We start from the raw sequence: 23,746 nt of genomic DNA, 5'->3' as shown, positions 1-23,746 counted from the left end.
CCACCTGGCATTTTGCAGTCTGAGAAAGACTCTGAGAATCTCTATTCACAAAATAAACACAAGACTATAAGGACCAAACCTTTTGATCCTATCACAGGTAATAAAAGCCTCCTGTGTGTCTGCTGTGTTAATGTCTTAAACCTATTAATGTGACAGATTCAGGTCCTGCCTTGCAGTATTGTAGTTTAAGAATAAAGCATGGGGTGTGCCAGTGTGTGTGCCAGTGTGTGTGTGTGATAAGTGAATGGTTGCACCTTTTGCATGCCCTGCAGCGCTTGCTGTAGGAAGCTGAGTTGTTGTTGGCGTGTCGTGTCTTCCTCGCTGTGAGGAGGATGAGCTTTACTCTGTTCCTGCTTCAGCAGCTCCACCTCATTCCTGTAGGCATCCAGCTGACAGCGCAGACTGTCGTTCTCCTCCCTCAAGGCCTCCACCTGTGCCAGCGGCCCTGAGAGAGTCAGATAGAGAGATATAAAAATAAGAGAAGACAGGAGAAATTAAATAGGAGGAAGCGGGAAAATAAGACACTGAGCTCAATATTCAATACGATTTCAATTCAATTTCAATACAGAAAGAGGTGTGGCAGCTTGGGATTTGAACTCAATCACTTCTGATCCATGACCATAACCAGTTTTATTTGGTGGTCAGGAGTCACGCTGCAGAAATTCAAATTTTGATCCCTTTAAAGCCGCTTTAGTGGCAATGATGAAAGCATTATACAAAAAAAATAGAAGATATTGAAAAAAGGGAACAAATAACCAGCAAGCCGAAGAAAATTTTATTTTCTTGAGTCTCCTTGTGCGCTTTCGTGAAAGTTCGCTTAAGTGTATGCCTTTGGAACATAACATTTTATGTCCTAATCCCCCTCTCTTTACGAGGGAAATAAAAGAAAATTGTGGCGTCTACTATTTAATTGTTTTGTTTGACCGTTTTCATTACATTAACGACAGGCTATTTTACAGCCGATAACGTGACCACTCCCTGACTAACTTTTAATCGACTATGTTGTGTTCTCATTTGTTGGCTACTTGTATTTGGTTAATAGATCTTGAGGTAGCGATGCCTATTTACGATCAAGCGGTGTCAAACAAATCAGGTTGCGGGGTGCTAAGGGCTTCGCTTTGTTTCCGGAAGGTGGTTCAGCTCAAAGGCTGTAAGGTTCGCTCAATTCTGGCCTGGAGTGAGTGTGAAAACAGCACCGCAGCTACAGTACAGATTTAAATGCCAACACATGCATATTTCTACAAGCTATAAAAATTGCGACCAAATTGTTCGGCGCATTACGATCGCGCTCGCAGAGAAGGCTCCGACTTAAAGACAGGAAGATTGTGTACGCTTAAATGTATATGTAAGAACGGGAATATGAAGGCGGCAAAGTGAGTGTGTGCGTGTGTGTGTGTGTGAGAGAGAGAGAGAGAGAGAGAGAGAGAGAGAGAGAGAGAGAGAGAGAGAGTGAGAAATGAAATGTATGATGGCAGAGAGAGAGAAACGTTTAGAATACAAACAAGGACACATGAGGACAGAACATGAGGGCTGGAAAAGGCGAGATGAAAAACAATAGATGAAGCGTACGCTCATGCTGAGATGAAAGCGCAGAGTTAAAAGAGTGTGTGTCAGGAAGAAGAAGAAGAGAAACACATATTATAATAGCTAGGTGAGGTTTGTGTATGTGTGAGTGTGTGTGTGAGGCAATAAGTCACCAGCTGATGGTAAAACACAGCCAGCAGAGCTAAACTGGCAACCGAGAGAAAAGCAAGGAAAAAGCAAGAGATTAGAGAAAGATGGCTCAGGCTAAAAAATGGGTCGTTCCTCTGTGCCGAGCTGCTATCTCGTACTAATTAGCGTGGATTAAACGGAGGGAATGTGTATCGCTTAACGCTTGGCTTAATGTGACGTTGCTCCTGCTATCAAACGAAAGTAATTAACTGATGGCAATATGGTTATTTCTGTCCCGTCGATCTTTTGTTCAATGAGCTTTTAGCAATCAGTCTGAGAGGAGAAAGTTTAGTGCGGGCACACAGCCAGGGGGACGCACCCCATTCATCCGGTCTGGATCGACTGCAAGAAAGACTTAGAAGAAAACCAAGTCTCTGCTTTATAGATTTTCCAGGTGAATAAAACGGTTTGAGGAGGTGTAAGAGAAACTGGTTTGTCTTATCAGGATCCCTGTTTTCTGTCAGCATCTTTAAGCACTCGATGGCAGGAAAAAGAAAACCCTCATCCCGGATATGCGTCAACACCCCCTCTGGACCATCACCTACTGATTGATGTTGGATCTGAATTCAGAAGTCATTTTAGATTATTACTAGTACCAGATGCATATGACGCATGGAAACCTGACTCATATTTATGGCATTTGACAGACACTCTTACCAAGACGCTCTTATATAACGATTTAATTGGTACCACTGAGCCGTTGAGGGCTGGTGGTGCTGGGATTTGAACTCACGACCTTCTGATCAGAAGTCCAACGTCTTACCCTCTCAGCTACCACCTTGCCCCAGATTCATAAACCCTTGCAGTTCCTCTATTCTTCTGAGAAAAATGTTCACTAGATCTTTCTAAATAATGGAGTGTAGCTGTGGGAATTTGTACATTTAGCCACGCAAAATGAAAAGGCTCTGTGCAGGACACTTGGGTTCCTCCACTCCAACTATAATGGTTCCTGAACCTTTTCCTTTGAGCAGGAAAAGAAACACACTGTAACTGATGTCTTAGTATTTAATTTTTTTTTTTTTTACCAAGAGTCAGCTCAGCACAGTCAACATCGTAAACACCATATGGACACCGTGAAAAAGTACAAATAAATAAAAACTACATTTAGATGCATAATAAGAGTTTTCTGTACATGTATTAGCTTATTAACACCATTTCTCAGTGCAAAAACCTATAAAATAACAAACAAATCCAAAAAATATACAAACATACGGCGTCTTCCAATCAAAGATTCAAGAAACATTCTGAATGTTTCACGGACCGGCCTTTAAGGTGTGGCAGATAAATATAACAAAATAAAATGATATGAACGGCATAAAACTAATGTTTTCTAAATATAATAACAAACGTGAATCCACTGTGTTGTTTTTTGTTCGTTTTGCTCGCTTGGGGGTTTAAGTTTAGCGGTAAAGTATTATGTGTTAGCGGCTGGAGCAGCCCCTTTAAGAAGGTAGAGGATGTAGATAAGACATGTGACCGAGGCATCATGACATGGGGACCACTGAGATAGAGGATGCAACAGGTTTAAAAAAAACACTTCACACTGTTCATCTGTATTATGCAAATCAAATATAATTTGTATTATTGCTTTTTTAATAAACACAATACCTTTCCATAATGTGAATAACTGAAATATTCAGAAAGAAACAACATCCAGCTGTGATATTAGTGACTTGAACAAATACTTTTGGCCACACAGTATACAAATTAACATTAATAAACACTTGGATGATTTCTGTAACAGACTGTGTGCTAATGTGTGTTCTCCATTTCAGAATGTACAATGAAAAGCCTGTAATGATTAGTTTCTTATTAAAACAGATCAGTCACATTTCTTTAAATTGAGCTGGAGGTAATAAGAATTTGAGGTGAGTCCATGTAGCAAGTTTCGCCATTGCCACTACAGCATTTGTATCTGTCCCTTGATATTTACGGCCTCCTTTTGCATTGTATCCTCAAAGATATTTATAAAAATATGGATCTGTCTGAACGTCGACTTTTATGGTCACAGCGACATTAAATCACGCGTCCAGGCAGAGACGGCAGAAATAGGCCAAAAATATTATAGAGCAGAAACATGGCTTACCATTTAGAATAAAGTGAAAATGAACATGTGTGTGTTCTTGTCTTGGCTAAACAAGATAGCAGGAGCAAAAGTTCAAACACGATCAGCAGCCAGATCAGTACGAAGATCAGGTTTGTAACTGGCAGGTGTGAAATATTTACTTTCGCAACTCAGGACGGTGTTGAATTAATCCAATCATCATCCAAGTGGTTGGCGTGCCCTTTTCTCTATCGCGCCATCCTTTCGCACGTCGGGGAACACGCTGTCGGAGATCGTAATCGTTGTTTCCTATTAATTGAGGTTGCACCTGAAATGGAGTGCGGATCAAAACCTGTTAAACGTATGATTACATTTGCATGCATCTGCATGCTAATAGGAGTCGCTGTCACACCTGGGGATCGGTGATAGTGCTGCTGGGAATGTGCAACACCAAGCCCGGGGTTGGGCCTGTCAACAGACGCCACCTTTCATACATGTCAATCACAAAGTTGCAAAAACAAGCTGCAACGGTGATTTTCCCAGCATGTACAGCGGTTGGCGGTATGCTAAGCAGCTCGGGTGAGGAGCAGGCTCTAATGACTCGTCGGTAATGAGCAGGACGAAGTTGAAGAGCTGAGCGAGCAGCTGGCACAGACATTCTCAGCTGTGCACTCCTGTGTTCACTCCGCCAGAGGGGTTTATGGGCGTATAAAGAGCCTAATAGCTTCGGATCATGGTGGAATCAGTTGCCAGCTCGAATTTGATGACTTGTGCTTGTCGTCTAATGGCTCCTCTGCCAGCAATGCCACTGACAGGGGGGACAAATTGACAACTGAGGGCTGAATAGACAGACTGATCATTGACCCAGGCATAACCTTTAATGCTGTCTGACTTTTCTCTTTCTCTGGATGGTTAATTACTATTTGTTTATAGTTCTGGCACAGGTGGCACAGTTTCCAAGAAACCCAGTGCCCTTGTTGTGAAATATGCTGCGATACTGCATGACGAGTCAGGGTCAGGGCTGATGTTCTTAAGCTCATTTTCAGTTAGACCTTGCTGTAATGAACATTGCTGACTGATCCAGCACAAGGTTCATTAACCAAGCTTCTTACTTGACATATTTACATTCTTTTTATATGAAGTTCAAAGGGTGAAATTAACAACAGTAATAATAATAAAAAAAGAACATTCCAACCATTCCAACAATAATAATATAATAAAAATAATAAAAACATTCCAACCATTGTTCCTCAAATGATTCATGAACTTCAGTGTAAATGCCTATAGCAGCAAACACGGCTCATTTATTTAAAGCATCGCTTTGGCTAGTCAGTCCACGCTCTTTCCTAATCCCCGGGGATTCGCGAGATGCTAAAGAGGGCACAGTAGTTCTCCTTCAGACAGTGAAGACAGCTCTAATTATGGCGCCCAAAGTATAAACACAGAACTCTTCGGCGCCTTAACGTGTCAGCGCATTTCCGTCGGCATCATTTTTCCGCTGAAAGCATGAAATGAGCAATCGCTTGCTCGCACTAATTTTACGGTATCATGCAATAACAGTGGAAAGAGGTTTCTTAATGACCTAATTACTACCTTAACTAATCTCTGCTGCGGTGCGAACGACCGGGAGTTCCTGTAACCCAAAAAAACAGAGTAGAGTGCAGCGTTTATGCCACTCTATATAATCCCAACTCAGAACAGAGATTCAGGATGAGGCCGCATCGTAGTCAGGCAATAAACCTGAGAGCAAAAGCTCGGCATGGTTTCCAATTACAACACTCTAGACACACTGCAAAGTTTTATTAGCACTTACATTGTGGGAGGATCAAGTCAATTGCTGACAAAGTAATTAGAGCAGCACAAAAAAAAGCACAAATAAAGGTCCTCTACCAAATATCCTTTTACAATTATTGAACATAACAGTGGCATCCAAGGGATCTTTACTGCTAAAACCTGAGAGATAGATGGTGTGTTAGAGGATTGTGGGTACCTGAGTCATCTGAGTCTTTGCTTTCCAGGGTGTCCTCCATATCGTCGTCTGACATTTCCATCTCCTCTTCCCGGCGGATTCCCATTAGCTCCTCGTTATGGATGTTCCTGATTTCCTGCGGAAGAGGAACATACAATGTTAATCGATGCGGGTTCGAGGACAAAACGTTTATTAATAATTTTTTTTGTGAGCTCCGACCAAATTCTCTAATTGCAGATATAATCAAGAAAGCTACTTTTGGAACTCCTTGTTGACTGACCTTGCCGAATTAAATAGTTAGCAAACTGTGTTGAAAAAGTTTTTTTTTGGTGCGTATGTTGTGTTTTAATTCCTGGCATCGCTGCCTGAGTAAGATACAGATATGCTGGATGAGCAGGGGTGTTTGGAGCAGATGTCTCTGCATGGGTGCTGCCTGCTGGCCCACATAATGGGGAGCTCACCGCCTAATGAGGTGTGTGCACATATTCACTTACATAAAAGCTGCTATGGGGAGAGATACTAACTCCCAAAGAAACTAAAAGCTTAGTGTAAACACCACCATCTGCCTGGTGCTGAGGGGTCGAACAGGTAGTTCAGATAGAAACACACCCATCTGGCCAGATGGAAGAGAAAGTGAAAGGAGATGAGGTTATAGAGAGGGAACAGAGTGGGAAGGATAGAACTAAGAAGACTGACAGAGCTCTGATCTGGTGTGATGCAGTTTTCTTTTGAAGTCCCCTCTGTAAATCTAGAGATTACAACCATCAGTGTTTGAAGCCAAAAACACCTGCAGCACACAGCAGCTACCACTGAATTCAGGTCAGTCACACAGAGCTACTGTACCTTCTCTGAAAAAACAATCAGCATTGTGTTGCAATACAAAAGTTAACACTGCCTGGAAAATTACGCTTTTTATTCCTACACTTCCAATCTCCCAGCTGGCCCACTTCACACCAAAACGCTTTAAATACTCGAAATAATCTGATGCAATCTGACCGGTAGGAGAGAGAGACTCAGTGAATAAAACCCGAACCATAATGTGACATGCTGCTGATCTGTAGCTCTGCAAAGCTCTGGGAGATTCTCCGGCAGCAAGAACTTTGTGATCCAACAGCCCAATAGCTGGTCTGAAGGATTAAGAAAAAAATCTTCCTATACAATCCCGTACATAAACGAGCCCCTTACCTTCAGAATGACACAGAGCAGCTCAGTAACTGGACAAGTACGGGCACAGGGATTATAACTATAGAGTCGTAATAACTCCACTTGTCATACACTGTTCCCTTAGTGCAGAGCTCAGCTCCAACTAAAATACCCTCACACTCTCTCAGTACAGTAAAGGATAAAAACAATAAAAAATCCACCTCATTTCATATTCTTTATGTAAAGCCATATATAAATGTTTTCATAGACCAAATAGGCTAAACTAAAAATGCATGCAAGATTTGCATGGGATTATGCAGATTTTACTCAAATTAATAGTCATATTTTGACAAGACTCACATTTTCAGGATATCTGCAAATGCATGGATTGTGACACCTGCAAAACTCAATAAAAGAGCTGAAAAGAATTAAACAGTGAGAGAGAGCCTCTTTTATGCGCTCCAAATTTAGCTGTTGTGTTAATTGTTGTGGGGTCTCTTGTTGCCTTCTTGTTCAGGTCGGTTTTATAAAAGAGATTTAATCGCAATAAGATTTTTTTTGTTTGAGTAAAACTAATGAACAAACAAACAAACGAACTAGATAGCTGACCAACAAACTAACTAACTAAGCTATCGTTTAAGAGAATTCTTCCAAAAGAAATCACACATTCTCTCCTCCTGTTGTTAGAGGGCACCATCATTCATCCTCATGTCTTTATTCATGAACCAGCTTTGACTCACTCATTTACAAGATGTCCGTTTAATGTGCACGTACAATCGAAATAAATACATGATTTTAACTTGACAGCGTAATCTGTGTATTAATTTGCAATAACTTACCACCTATTTCATAATTTAAAGCCTATCACTTGATTGAGTCTGTTTAAAGTCATGGGCTCTCTTAGGATATGAGCCTTTTTTTTCCTGAACGAACCTGATTTTCATGAATAACACATATCTTGTGCAAATTCTCCCGCACACAATGTATGAATATATTTGCTCATATCTATCTTGATCACAGAGGCCCCTTTGTGGCTAAAAGCACATGGAATAACAATAAAAACCCTAATAACATCTGTCCTCTGGACGGACTTCAACCAGCTTCGATCAGGATCCAATTACTGGGGATCATCTGAGAATCATGTAAGTATGTAACACTGATGTTAAAACTGATGTAGACAGGACAATGGAGTCTTTGTGCGTCGTTGTATAACAATGAAAACATGGAGAGGTGTTGGTGTAGCCAATTGGTACGGTGTGGCCCTAGTTAGGAAACCGCATTGATCTTTGGCTTATCTAAAGTTAATGGAAAAAGAAGGCAAAGCATCCAAATTTCCATCAACCGTCCAACTCCAGGGTGCGAGACAGCACTTTAAACACATATGAACTGAAAACCATCTCAAACAGCACATTTAGACAGAATGAAACACCTACCTTATGTCATGACGAGACTCTTTTGCACCAGTGTGACACTTGTTCCAAATCCGGTACCCATTTAAAGCTAATGAGATTACATGATACGACTCTGGAATGTGAGCACTTCCTGTGTATGTTCATTACTCGCGTAACAAAGACCTTTCAAGCACTTTTGGATTAACGCAAACGGTATCAGGCCTGCGATCTGTGCAAATTTGTCGCCGTGTTGCAGCCTGGAAAAGGAGATTATGATGTTAATTACACACCCAATCCATGGCTTTGCTCGCTTGCCGTTCGGGGGGGGGGACGAGTCTCAACACTTACCGAGTGACCAGAAAATGACAACAGTGTTAAACTTCATCAGCCTCCTCCGCCCACACAGAGCACGTTCTGTTGCGGCTCATTAATTAATGAGGTATTTTTGCACCCTGGTGTCTTAATTCGCTTCAAAACGGAACAAAAACGGGACATTTTTAGCGTGGAGAAACGGAGCAGCTCAGGCAGGGCGTCGTGTGTGAGAAGGACTGAGTGTGTTCTGAATGTGATCTACAGCAGGGCCTGGGGAGTCACATGGGATGAAGGGCCACTCGGTTAGCGCCATCTGCGGCAATACTTCGCTCATGTGTGTTACCTGCTAAGCGCTCGTGTGCTGTTGGGATCTCGGCTCTTTTGGGTGATTTACAGCTACAGATCCCATACAGCCGACTGTTTCCATTACAATGTTAAGAGCTAATTAATGTATGACTCAGAAGAGAGCATATGGAACTGCGCTTGGAGACGGGGAAATAAAAAAAGGCTAATGGATCAGTGTGTGTATATATATATATATATATATATATATATATATATATATATATATATATATATATATATATATATATATATATAATAAAAAAAAAAACCTGCATGAACGTCAACATATTCAGTTTAACAGAGAGAACAAAGCAAAAAAGTGAGAACACCAACCTCTGCTTGCTTGCGCCACATGTCCAGGTTCTTGCGTTGTGCTTTGGAGAAATGGTCCCATGCCTTTTGTTTGGAAGCAGCGTGGAATACAGACACAATCTGCTCAACTGTGGCAGGGGGATGCGGGGGGCCAGTATGTACCGTCCAAAGAAAGACAGAGAGAGAGGGGCGATTGGGGAGAAGCAGAGGAGTGGGGGGAAAAAAAAACTGGTGTCAGATAGGAAGGCAGTGAACTACTTTTCTCGCCCTACTCTCCCTCTCTACAGCAACAACACTGGTGCATGGATGACTAACTTCAATGCTGAAAAAAAATTATTCACGGAGGAAACAGTGGGGCAGTTTGACCTGTTTGACTAATTCAGACCACTGAGGCAACTTCTGTGCAAAGTCCCGTGAACAAAATGATTCCTTTTTTTTTAAATACTGCATCACATTAGATATCTTTAGAGGCTTTGGGCTGTCAGGCGCATCAAAGGATCACTAGTTTTTTGGAAAAAAGTACATAAATGTGGAGTCTAATGACTTATCTACAGGGAAGCCACATGCTATTACACTCGCTCTGTGTGTTTGTGTGTGTGTGTGTGTGTGTGTGTGTGTGTGTGTGTGGATCTGACAGGACGTCTCACTTGTGTCAACTCATTAGTGGAAAATGAGTTCATCCACTCGGAATTGAGAGATGGCAGAAATCTTGCAGGAGGAAGAGACGAAATATTTCAGGAGTGAAGAACGCTGGGGATCACATGTCAAACTCCAGCCCAAACTGTAATGCCAAGTTCTGTTCTAACACCAATGATTCAGAACCTCTGCCAATTAACACGCTCTCCGTGAGCTGAATCAGGCCTGTGAGAGAAACGAAAACACTACACCCCCAGAAGCCTGTGGGACTGCAGGCATCGCTCTTAGCTACGTTCTTCTTACCGGAATGAAATCGTTTAGCCCTGGTACATGTTGTACATGACAATATTTAGGTGGAACAAAACGAGCAGAAAACAAATGAAAGGGACGAAATCACAATAGCTACTTGGTGGCTGTTCATAAATTCAGCAACCATTAAAAGTGCATCATTTACAGCATATGCACTACGTTCTCTGTCACTGTGTACTTTTTTATCGATTAGTTTGCAGAGATTTGCACAACATATTCTTATTAGTTCCTATAGACACAGATATCCTCCGCAAACTTGAAAATTACCATCATATCAGAAAGTAAGTAAAGCAAGCTGCTGACTTTTTTTTTTCGGTCAATTCAAGACTTCAGGTTGTACTTTCCATTTATAGCTACATTAAAAGTAAAGAACATACACAGAACAGGTGGTTAACAAAGAGATGTCCTGAAATCACAGAATTCCCAGGTCCCCATTAGCAATGATAATATTATTTATGATAATATTTATATTTATGATTACATATATTTTTCGACAAACCAAAAAAAGTGAATTGTTTTGCTCTAATTATACAAGTATCTTCTTTTCATCGCGCTGTTACTATGGAAACGTTAACTTCTTTGAACGAGCACATTCGTGTGTCGGAGCTGTGCCTGTACAGGATAGAAAATGAACTGCGCACTGTGCGAAAATCTGTTTCTCTTTTCGAGTTGTGAGACACGCCCCGCGTCTTTTTTCCTGCTGCTGCTGGAACACTGCGTCTTCTGAATGGCGTTAATATAATTCTGGGGCTGTCACCTCTCAAGGATGTGCGGAAAGACTTTTCCCCAATTTACAATCTGTCTCTTGCTTTCGTCGTTTTGGGGGCAAGGCTAATAAACCCAGTGGAGTCAATAGGGTTGAGAAAGCTCGGAGTGAGATAAAGGCGAGCTCGAGTACTGCGGCGAGATCAATAATGGCTTTAGCATCCTTTAATTTGATGGGAGACATCGATTTAGAAGTAGCATGATTGTGTGTGCGTGTGTGTGTGTGTGTGCGCGTGTGTGTGTGTGTGTGTGTGTGACAGAAAAAAGAGCCCTTTTAGGGTGAAGAGTGCACACCTATACAAGGGGCACTCCTGGAGTTTCACCCAAGTCAAATTTTTAAGTCAAATTGTCTCTGTATGATAGTAGATCATCAGGAAAACGATTTTGGTGAAAACAGATCTTTTGAATACAGCTATCAACCAGTTTACCAACTGCATCGTGACTAAGAAAGGTTAAATGTACATTATATTGGGAAAAGAATTAGGACACCTGGTTTTTCCACCCATGTGGTTCTTCCACAAACTGGTACATGAAAGTTGGAGGCAACTATAGTCTTTGGATGTGGTAGCATTAAATCTTCCCTTTACTTGAACTAGGAGACTCAAACCTGCTCAGAATGACAATCCTCTGTGCAAAAAGCCAACTCTATCAGGATATGGTGTACTTGTATTTGCTATAGAGCTCTGACCTCAACTTTATTAAACATCCTCCTTACTTACATCAGTATCTGACTCTACTAACACCCTTGTGGCTGAATGAGCACAAATCTCCACAAGCACACTCCAAAATCTAGTGGAACATCTTTGAAAAGTGGTGGGATGTTCAAAAAGATGGTCAGGTGTCCACAAACATCTGTCAGTATAGTTTATATTTTTGCAACCGTTTAGCAACGAAAATGACACTTCTTTTCTCGCGTTCATTCTGTTTTCCTTCTTGTAAAATACTGCTGTACTAAAATTATTTATGCATTACTCATTCCATCCCCCCCCCCAAAAAAAAAATCAGTATGCTTGCTTGGAATTTGTTAAATATTCTAGTTTACATGTTTTTTCAACTGTTTTTTAGACCTCGACTGCACAGACGTTCAGTTTAAGACTTCATGCCATTGCTGTGCTGTATTGTATTCCGAGCAGAGCCTTTACCATTTCTCTTTAAACTCCACTGTCAGGTCTAGAGAATACAAATCCATATGAAGACCTCATTACAAAATGTTTATAGCACAACTCTTGTAATTCACTGAAAATCCTGCAGCTTTTGATCTCTTTAGTGTTGCTACTTGCTACAGGTAATAATACCAGCACAACTATGGAGTTTTCAATATTATGTTATCTCTAAGCAACACCGGTTTACCTTTAATAAACGCAGAATTTCTACAGGGTCAGCAGCAGACCTCTGTATGATATATTCAGTGAAGCTTTTGTCTACAAATGTGACTCGCATATGAGTGTACATACATCACAGCTCCACGGATCGGAGTCGTGATGGGAATGTATGGACTGTTGCCAACCTTTTAGCATTTTCTTCACGATCATGACAAAAGTGGTTTGTTTACAAGCATCAATTATTAACGTGCTTGACTTTGCACTATTTACTGGTTATATAATAATCTAAACAGACAAAAACATTATGGCACTCCTAGTCCATTCTAATGTTCGACTATAAACATGAGTGTTAGGGATGGTAAGATTCACCATTAGCATATATGCGTCAGCATACGTTAATTATGTGATGCATCGGTTTAAAAATGTGTGGATGCGAGTTTGCATTTTTATCGCATTTCAACATATTTGCATCAGTAAAAAACTAAATATAATTTAGACTTCTCTCTCTCTCTCTCTCTCTCTGTATATCTCTCTCTATATATATTCAGACAGACAGCAAATGATACATTTACTTAAGTGACTCCTGACTTTTAACGCATGGCTCTTTTCATAAATTATAAGTATATAATTTATATTTTCCTTTTGCACTACAAAAGCCTGTTTATGAAAGGACCATGCGTTAAAAGTCAGGAGTCACTTAAGCAAATGTATGATTTGCTGTCTGTCTAAAACTAAATTTGTTGAATAACATATATGAATAACATATATTTTTTTCCATTGAATCGTTATGTATCGTATTGTTGGCTATGCATCGAGATGCGAATGGTATTGGCCTCAGTTATATACAGTATTCACAGCCTTCCTGTAGCCAATTGGTTATGTGCTTTGGATTGTTGTCCTTTTGAAGGATGAACCGTCGGCCCAGTCTGAGGTCCAGAGTGCTCTGGGGCAGGTTTATATCAAGGATGTTTCTGTATATTGCTGCATTCATCTTTCCATCGATTTTGACCAGTCTCCCACTTCCTGCTGCTCAAAAACCTCCCCACAGCATGGTGCTGCCACCACCATGCTTCACTGTAGGGATGGTATTGGCCATGTGATGCGTGGTAACTTGTTTCCTCCAGACATGACGCTTGGCATTTAGGACAATCTTTGTTTCTCATGGTCTGAGAGTCCTTCAGCTGCCTTTTGGCAAACTCCAGGGAGGCGGTCATGTGCCTTTTACTGAGTGGCTTTTGTGTGGCCACTGTACCATACAGGCCTGATTGGTGAAGTGATGCAGAGATAGTTGTTCTTCTGGAAGGTTTTTCTCTCCACAGAGAGACACTGGAGCTCTTTCAGAGTGATCATCTGGTCACCTTCCTCACTAAGGCCCTGCTCCCCCGATCGTTTGGCCGGGCAGCCCGCTCTAGGAAGAGCCTTGATGGTTCCAAACTTCCTCCATTTACGGATAATAGAGGCCACTGTGCTCATTGGGACCTTCAATGCTGCAGAAATGTTTCTGTACCCTTCCCCAGATCTGTGCCTCCATACAATCCTGTCTACAGACAATTCCTTGGATTTCATGGCTTGGTTTGTGCTCTGATATACACTGTTAACTGTGTGACCATATATATATATACAGGTGTGTGCCTTTCCAAATCATGTCCTATCAACTGAATTTACCACCGGTGGGCTCCAACCAAGTTGTAGAAACATCTCGAAGATGATCAGTGGAAACAGTATGCATCTGAGCTCAATTTTGAGTGTAATGGCAAAATCTGTGATACTTATGTACATGTGATTTTTTTCGTTTTCCACTTTTTATAATTTTGCAAACATTTCAAACAGACTGCTTTCATTTTGTCATTATGGGTTATTGTTTGTAGAATTTTGAGGTAAACAATGAATTTAATCCATTTTGAAATAAGGCTGTAACATAAGAAAATGTGGACTTCTGTGAACTCTTTTAAGATGCACTGTAGATTCACATTCCTACTGGACATAATGCTGAAAGAACATACTTCAATTAGGCTAGGGCAAAAACCATAACATTTACATCACTTTGCACCTGCTGGGGGTAGAAAAGCATGACTGTAGCGTGTGGTGTTGTTGCCTTTATGCTCCTTAATCTAGCTGAGATGATACAAAGATGACAAAGTGAGAAGGATGTTTATTGGAAAACCTCACAGTACTTACAGCAAGGAGCACATTTCTACATGTTCGGCAAAAAAAGTTTTTCTTTGGATGCTTCTCCTGTGAATTCCCATTATACGTTGTTACAGTTAGTGCACCACGAACCAACCTCACCTGACTTCCCTTAGCTGGCAGGAAGCACACTCTCTGGTGGGCTGTGTAATTTTTAGTGCGTAAGAGAAACATACATAATTCAAACCCGACTGCTTTATTGATTGTTGTTCAGATTTCTGCTTGTTGGTTGTTGTTGAGGTCCGGCCAGAAGAAAATGAAAAACATGACATGTGACTGCAGTGAGGTTGAAGAAGAAAATGAAAACTTTTTCCTCAAGGACAGGAAGATGACTTCAATCTATTCAATGAACAATCTTCCTAGTTATGTAAAGGACAATCCTCTTCTTGATTGGACTATAATCATTTTGGAAGATGGTTCCAATGCCATATGTAAGGTTAGTACAGCATTTATCTAGAATGATACATCAGCCAAGTGCTCTGTCTGTTTGTTCTCATAGGGTTTTCTGTGTAGATTGGTTTCAGAATGATTGTCATTTGCATTTGGACTTGCATCAGTTCCTGGTATTAGCCTAGCTAAAGGTTTTTTCTCCTCAACTAAGAGAGGTCCCCAAATCTGTCATGAAATAATTCCTTCTTGCAGAAACCTGAGGCTAATAATCGGCACAATGCACAAACTACTAATCAACTAGCTAAAGTAAAGGCTTGAACCTAAAGTTTTTGATTGTTTTCAGTTTTTTCCTTCGACTCATTCTGGCTTTCACTTGGGCACAATCTTGACTTGACCTTGGACCTTGGCCTTGAGCTAAATAATGCTGGTCTTAACTAGTCTCTTAGTCTCTAAAAACATGAGTCATAAAGGGTTTTCAGCTGGCTTTCAATAAATGCTTTACAGCCGCATCAGCAAACACAGACTGCAGAAGAACTGACCCCTTTTCTCTCTTAGATTTTTTCTTTTTCAAAAAAGACTAAACCAAAGAAAAATTAAATACAAATTGTTTTAAATGCTGTACCTAATTTGTCTGGTTAAAGAAGTTAAAAAATACTTAAAAATATATATATTTTTTAAAATAATAATAATGTTTTTTCTCAGTTAATAACACACACACAAAAAAAAAAACGTTTAAACCACGTACCACAGTGAGTTTGTTCCTCTTAACATAATTGACACTCAGGACTATTGTGCTCAGGTGTTAATGCCAACACTATCTCGCTGAAGTTCAGATCTGAGGCGGTTTATAGAAACTGAAACATATGTTGGAAATAAATCACCCATTATAGTGGAACAGCAAGCACCTTGTTTACAGTCTGTTAACAGAATCTGTCATAATGACAAACACGTATTTTATTTATTTATTTTTTCTTAGATTTAGTTTAGGGCTGCTGTTCTGGCTTTCAGTGATAAGCTGTGAGATTGTACATGTGTATGTTTTATCCAAACTGAGATAACAATGATCTGATGAGCTGTATTGCTCAAACAAGCCTTTCTTTCTTTTCAGGCTTGAAGCTTACTCTATGAAGCTCCTGTGTTTGTCATCCTGACAGTGTGATGGTACTGCATTGCTCTGATTTTTTTTTTTTTGCTAGACACACTGACAAGAAAAATCTGCAGATATAAAAGGGATGGTGCTAGAAGCTGGTAGAAGTCAGGACTAACTCCTTAATTCCCTGTCAACTTAAATCCTCTCAGTGATGAAACGTGAAAATATATCAGACATAAATTCCATCAATTCAGTTTAAATTTATTATGTCAGTACTCGGTAATTATCAGCATCTGCTGGATAAATCAAACGTATTCAACTTGTAGAGTGATAAGTTATAGATTAAAAGTATAAATCAATCAGATTGGAATCTGTATCACATGCAGACTCGTGTGTCTTAGCCTTTAGAGGCCTAGTCTATATTTGAGCTCCATTTCCTGACTTTGTTTCTTTCTAACTTTATAAACATATTGCATTCGATTTGTTTTTCTTGGGGGGAAGGCATGTAAAACCACAGTTTTATTTGGATGTAAACTCATTTTCTGTTAAACAATGACACCGCACATTGAAATGTGTGTATCTTTGCATGCACTATATCAAAAAAGGATATTTTTTTCAGGAATGGAGTGAGTCGAGTGAATCAAAGACAGAAATTTTTCTCATCGATTTTTCCATTTATTCAGCTATTCCTTTGACAGCTAGTAGGTCATACCCTGTACCAGAGATCTGTGCAGAAGTGATTTTTCCATTCTGTGTGGAATTATTTTTCCTGCCCACTAAACTGATTTCTCCCCCACCCCGTTCCTGCTTCCCTTAGATCCTGTTCCCATGTTTAATTTTTACCTCCTGCCATCCTGTCAATGGCATTCGAAAATGGCTCCTGAACTCAAAACCCACTGAACAAGTCTTTTCTCTCTCTTTTCCATAATCTTCGCATGAAATCTACTTCTGACCCAATTATATTAACTGGCACAGAAAAAACACAAAATGACCCAAAGTTGAGCATTTATATCTTTTTAAACTTTACTGATACTGTTATTGATTTCATTGCGCGTATGTGTTCGACAGCGTCAAGGGGGTTAATTGAATCGTGGATTGCCTGCTAGCACTTTATCACGCTAGGATAAGGCTTTGGAATTTAGGCCATTCCTCATGTGTTGCGATTTATTTCCATATTTGCAGAAATCCCTGATGCACTCATGCACAGCAGGGCGTCGAAACATTCGCCATTTGCGTGATTATTAGCTAGAACACGGGGAATTAGGAGCGGTTGGCATGGTGAGTAGAAATCTCCAATACGCAGCCAAATTGAAAGCTACACTCGGCGTACCGCTGAGAGGCATGCCATGAAAACAAAACAAAACAAACAAACAAATGTAGCTGATGCCATTTGATGCCATGTCAGCTGCCACTGGCTACACAGAGCTGTAAAATCAACTCATATAATAAGGCGGCACATATTTTTCTGTATGCAGATGTGAATACTGAACTCGGAGGCTCACTGGGATAATTTGACACGGCGGTAGAAAGAAACGTGACGGATAAATAAATACCAAAACGCACACACAAACACGCTGACAGTTAATGCAGCGAGGAGAAATGTGCCAGTGCTTCAAAGAAAAGCAGAGGCAACTTTCCAACCTCCAAAACTTACAAAATATATAAAAAAATGTATCCTTTTTTTTTTATAGGCACTACTCATAAACCTGTGCTGTCAGGCATCCAATTTTGTAGTGACATTTTGGGCCATGACACCTTCATAAACAAGTTCAACAGTAAAATAAGTTTCCCAAACACATATGGCGAATGAATTCCCCCATTCTTTTTGCTGACAGAGTAAGAATATGGCACTACACTCCACCTCGACATATTACAGTGTCTTTGGCTCTGAAGGAGTTGTTTAAATCAATCAGCATTAAGCAGGTGTTCAATATAGCTGCTCATGTGCTGGATGAAGCACCTCTGACCGTATCCATTACCTTTCACACATCAACTTAGAAGAGATCAATCACACTATTGACCAGCCGACATTGACGAACCGGAGAGTGCGCCATGCAAGAGTGCGTACGGGATCGGGAAATGTATTCTACAGCTAGTTGGATATCACTTGACGCAGGAGTTGCCAGGGTGGTCTGAAATCCCTAGGGTTTTTTTTCAGTAAAACACTTCATATGCTATACACATGTGGCTTCGGTTTTGCTTTACTTATGGAGGAATACTTACTTTCGCTCGCTTAGGCCGTTCTCGTCAGGAGGGCTCTCCAGACACTATCAAACACTACTGAAGGCTCCTGTTAACGCTTAAGCAGCTCTTCATGCCTGTTAGTGGTCAGTGGGCGCTGTGTGCTGAGGCAGTCTGAATACTCTACCTGTGTCTGCTTTCAGCTCCAGACTGGTTCAGACTTCTGGAACACTTACCTGCTTTGTCCTCAGCACGCTCGCACTACAAGCATGCACAACATTAACATCGGGACGCTCCAGCACCGGGGTCCAGTCTCAGTCCCGCCTGAGAATAATTACTTCGCTGCAACTCTTTATCACGCTGATCCAATTTGAATGGATTCATTTGGATCGCAGTAATAAAGGGGCTAATAAGTCAGTCAGTGTCGGAAGTTTGTCTCTTTAGCACTGCACTTTAGTTGCAGCCCTAATCTAACTCACAAATAATAAACGATTCAGTAACGGAAGCCCGCGCATACTCCACCTCAAATGACATCGCTTGGCTCGTCGCATGACGCCGAATGATCAAATCCTGCAAATATATGCTCATCTGAATCACTTCACACCTCCTGCCTGACTTGGACGCTTGCACAAAACGATACCACGCTAGCAGCAGAGCAAGAAGTGATTCAGCCTCGAATGGAGCAATGAAGGTTTTTTCAATGTGGTAACTTTTTATCCATTTTATAGGTACAGATATTAATAACTCAACACTAGGAGTGAGGAATCTCAATCATTACTTTCTTGTTAACCACATTATCCTGCTAGCATTATTTAGCATGAGGCTAAAGAAACAAACCATTTGACACCAAACACTTTTAGGCCTGAATGGGATCTTAGGCCAGATTTTACTACACTATGACATAATTAACCCCTTACACTCTCAACACAGTATTGAGGTTATCCATATTAAATACAAGTATATGGCAGACTGGGAGAACACATCAGGAGATGTTCTGTGACTAAAAATAGATCCATTCATTTTCATTCCTTCCATTGGATCCATTAAATTTTCCATTCATGTATTGTTTTTGAAACATTTTGAAAATGTTTCATTGTTTGAAGGCTAATTGCGTACTTTATTAGATGAGAGCAATTATTTCAGATTTGTGATAAAATGGTATTTATTTCAGAAGCAGAGAATAGTTAATCTTATATATAATCCATAACATATAATCCTATATAAAATAACTAGCTATATGTATGATGTCTATCTTTTATTCATTACATAGTACATTTATATATTAGTTTGGTCAAAGTAAAATTAAGGAACATACGTGTCCCCTCAAAAATGACAATAATCCAGGTGTTTCCAAACTTTTGACACTGTAGGCACTGTATAGCAGCTGCTTTTAGACCGTTTCAGGAGACAACAAAAGCAGAAAAAAATATTTATTTCGGACCAGTCATGTGGTTTTAAATAAATATAAATAATAATAAAACAAATTAAACTCATGTCTGAGTCTAGATGTATACAAAGTCTGTGAGGAGTTTAAAGGGTTAAATGTCATTTGAGGAATATGTGAGTACTAAATAATTTCAATATATAAAGAAATGTATTTATTTCTGTTTTGAATTTGAATGGAATTTGATTAGTTTTTCTGTTTCAGTTTCCTTTCAATTCAAATGTATATCATTTATTGTAAATCATTCCTGAACTGTAAACTGACCTCAGCCTGGATTCCGTATTATTTTAAAGTAAGTTTGAAAAAGTCAAATGAAGTAATCTGGCACTGCATCGGGACCCACCTGCGGGTTTCTCTCTCTAGTGGAAGCACTTTATTCTGATTTAAGATAAAATGCTATTTGGTGGAGTTCAGTTCACCAGGTTACGTGTGTTGTGTTTCGTTCGTCGCGCGCATAACGTTTCCGTCATACTAAATACGCGTTCGAATGAAAATAAAACCTAATGTTGATCCTGTGGCTTTTATCTCTCTCTTTAAATATCAATTCATGCTACGGTAAGTACGTACATTTCCACAGAGCGTGTTTGTATGCTGTGTTTTCCATATCCCTGGGCACTGGATCAATCATCTCTAAAGTGCCACTGCATTATGCTTTCCATTAAGATGGCTGAAAGTGTCGAGAGCTCATGTTCTGAAAGAGTGCACCCATTTGCTGAGTGCGTCTCTTTTCAGAGTGTTAAAAGCAAGCGTTGCTTTAAAGTGTAACGAGGGGAGGGGGCAACACTCACATTGTACAAGGATGGCACCCAGGGCGTTCTTAAACTTCTCCTTCGCTTCCTCCATCTCCTTCTCGTGCGTTGCTTTCTCGTTCATCAGCCTGCGGATGTGGCTGTTAGAGGACTGGATCATGGAGTAGAAGTTGTTGGCGTTGCGCCGGTTCACTTCGCCTCGCTCCACCCAGGTCAGCAACACTCGCACTGCCTCGGGAAACTTGGAATCGTCTAAAGAAGGAAAAACGAAAGAGAAAGAGAGAGAGAGAGAGAGAGAGAGAGAGAGGAGAGAGGCGAATGGAGGAGAGTATGGATGAATGGTTATTAATGCTGTTTTACTCATTTATGTGTTCATTAAATATCCCCCCAAAACGTCACACAAAATTATTTGTGAGTGTGGAGCAGAGAAATTCTCATGAGCAGTTCAATTCTGCGAGAACTGAGACACATAAGGACCCTTCACCTTTACTTACTGATTCTACACAACTCTATTACATTTACTGTTTAAAGCCTGAAACATGAAACATTAAACTCGACATGTGAAGTTCACTGTTAGAAGCACACAGCATTACCGAACATCCATTAAATGTTCCTTGACACTTCTGATCCATTACGGTCTCACAATGTCTGTTTCAACTCAGACTTTTGAGAAAACTTTTACACCTTAACCACTAAGAGCATCTTGACAGGCAAGCTCTCTGGAGGATGGTGCTATCAGATGAACATACCATCCACACTGAGCTCCCTGACCCAAAGTCCATCTACAACAAGTGGTGCTGGACCAAGGCCAGGAAGATAGTGAAGAAATTCTCTCTGGTGTGGTCAGTGAAGCACTTTCACCCCTGAAGGTTCCAATACAAAGAATGAGGAAGAGCCAAAGGAAATTCAAACCTTCAAACTGGAAAACACTAAAGGTGAATTTTATTATATTTCGTTTTATTGCAGATCTATTTCATTGTATCATACTGAACTGTATATTCTATTGTAATTTTCTATGTATCTATTTCAAACTGTTCATTGTTTTCATTCCAATTTCTATTCCTTTTTATAACGCGGATCAGCCGTGATTTCGCTGCATGTTGTACTGAGTATGGTTAAGTATATGTCAAATACAAATGTAAATAAAATAATACTAATAAATGTTACTTACTGCAAAAAATCATATCTGTATCAGTTACAACAAACATGTACTTAGACTCTGGCTGATACAAACACACACCCACTCCCATATCGATGCACTTCAAGTGGGGAGAGCAGTGCGCCCTGTGCCAGGAGAAATACATCTCAGACCCAGTAGTGTCAAAATACAGCAGAAACAACAGAGAAATGTACAGGCATGTACACAAACAGTACGACTCTAAGGAAAGAACATCACAGAAGGAGGGACAGCATCCAAGCTGTATTTTGGCTGCTTTTAGCCAAATACCGACCTTTTTTTTTGTGCCAACGGGATGAACACATTCTGCATTCTGACCAGAAAGCGTAGGACACGGCTGACAAAAGAGCTGCAACTCACAAACAGTCCTCCTCCATACCTCATGTCAAATTAGCCAAAGGTTACATTGCTAATGAATTATCAAACAATTAAGCGAGCAGATGCGCTGATGGAGCTTTGGCACTGGAACACACTTTCCTAATCTGTTTGCATGTTTTCCACATCACTCGACTGGACTCTGTAAAAATGCCTTGCAGCAACGAGACGCTGTAAGACTTCAGAAAGCAGATATTTGCTCTCGTACATTGCTGCGATGTGATGATGTGGCCAACCGAAGGACGGCTCCAGTCTCACATTTGCCAGCTGTCGCTATTGGTAAATAAAAATTGAGTCAAAACAGAGGAATCTTACGTTTCAGCATTTTAAAGAAGTCTGAAATAGACGACTGTCAATTACAATGTTTTATTAAGCAAATAGTGGAAAGGAAATAATATGAACAAAAGATTGTAGACACCTGACCCTAAGATTCAGATGTGTTATAATATCTTCCACTCTTCTGGGAAGATGTTCCACTAGATTTTGGAGTGTGCTTGTTAAAATGTGTGCTCATTCAACCAAAGGGTCTTAGCACAGTGATGTAGGGTGAGGAGGTCTGGGGTGCAGTCAGCGTTCCAATTCATCCCAAAGGTGTTCAGTAGAGTTGAGGTCAAAACTCTATGGCAGGCCACTCAAGATCTTTTACTCAATCCCAGGTAAAGGTAAAGTGCACTGGGGGCATTGTCATGCTGGAACAGGTTTGAGTGTCTTAGTTCTAATGAAGGGAAAATGTCATGCTACGGCATCTGAAGACATTCTACACAGTTGTGTGCCTCCAGATTTTAAGGAAAAACCACAGATGGATGGAAATGTCAGGTGTCCAAATAGTATAGTTTGGATCAGACTATTGGAAGCCAGAATACGTTACAGTGCTGTGATGTAATGAACGCTAACACAAAAAGTCCAATTGGCTATCAAACGTTTCTCACTACAGATAAAAATCTCAAAAGTACATTTGCTCAAAAACCTTTTCCTCGCAAATCAGCTTTGTATGACATTCTACCTTTATTTTTTATAATATGAATTCTTTATAGGTGGGTGATGCAAAGGATTATAGGATTAGGTGTATAAAAGCGATGGATGCGTGTACTTCAAATACTCTGTATAAAGTCATCTCAGTAGGCAGCATCTTATTATTAAGGATCCTGCCTTTGATCACATTGGCACAATATGTCATTTACTGACACTGACAATAAAGACCTTGAAAATACAATGAAGAAAGACTAAAACAGGTCAAATGCAAATATCATATACAATATAAATATGTGTAAAAAAGACTATAAAGCAAAGTATAATAGTGTTAGTTCTAAGAGCTCCTCACAGTAACGGTGAACTGTAATGATGACGAGTAAAAAATACAGAAGCAATGCAAGGACACAAAATGTCTCTTTTGAAACCTCCACGTTTTTTTCCTTAGTGGATTTAACATCTTGTAGCTCATGAATTTGTAATTGTTTACGCTTTACCAAAGCAGGATAGATAAGTGATCTGTAACCGACAGCAACGTGGGGACGTTTGCAGAGCTCGCTTCGCCTGTTTGTTATCAAATTTTCATGTCTGAACTTCGAAAAGAGAGTTCAAAGAGTTCAAACAGAGAGAAAATAGAGCAAGAACGACGCTAAAACTCTTAAAACTGTTAAAGTGAACTCGCAAGTGAACAATGGTTTCTTTTTACTCAGTGGAAATTCTGGATGTTTGGATGAATTGATCTTAGTATTACTTAATGCAGAGTGTCATCACTGTAGGTTTGAATACACCAAAGGATTTATATTTTGTCCCTTTTAGTATCATTAAACCTTTGATGAATACCTTTTACCTCATATGGCTGCAGTCACCTGACCATCACACTCAACTGAGGTTCTTCTCCTGACCGTTACCACAAATTTGAAAGC

General features: G+C 40.2%; 1 protein-coding gene across 8 annotated transcripts in view; it reads right to left on the bottom strand.

Annotated features, from left to right (window-relative positions):
• The window catches only part of enox2 (ecto-NOX disulfide-thiol exchanger 2), a 256,095-nt gene that overhangs the window by 20,849 nt on the left and 211,500 nt on the right, over window positions 1-23,746 (bottom strand). For all 8 annotated transcript variants that reach the window (XM_046858788.1, XM_046858792.1, XM_046858794.1 and 5 more), the window contains 4 exons: window positions 20,342-20,554; window positions 9,251-9,357; window positions 5,748-5,862; window positions 255-445 (listed from right to left, as the gene is read on the bottom strand). In XM_046858788.1, the coding sequence (XP_046714744.1) occupies window positions 255-445; window positions 5,748-5,862; window positions 9,251-9,357; window positions 20,342-20,554 (626 nt within the window). The remainder of the gene's footprint in view (window positions 1-254; window positions 446-5,747; window positions 5,863-9,250; window positions 9,358-20,341; window positions 20,555-23,746) is intronic.

This window comes from Silurus meridionalis, chromosome 10 (genome assembly GCF_014805685.1).
Source record: "Silurus meridionalis isolate SWU-2019-XX chromosome 10, ASM1480568v1, whole genome shotgun sequence".
Taxonomy (NCBI): domain Eukaryota; kingdom Metazoa; phylum Chordata; class Actinopteri; order Siluriformes; family Siluridae; genus Silurus; species Silurus meridionalis.
Note: the sequence above shows the minus strand (reverse complement) of the source record. Positions and strands in the feature narration are given on the sequence as shown.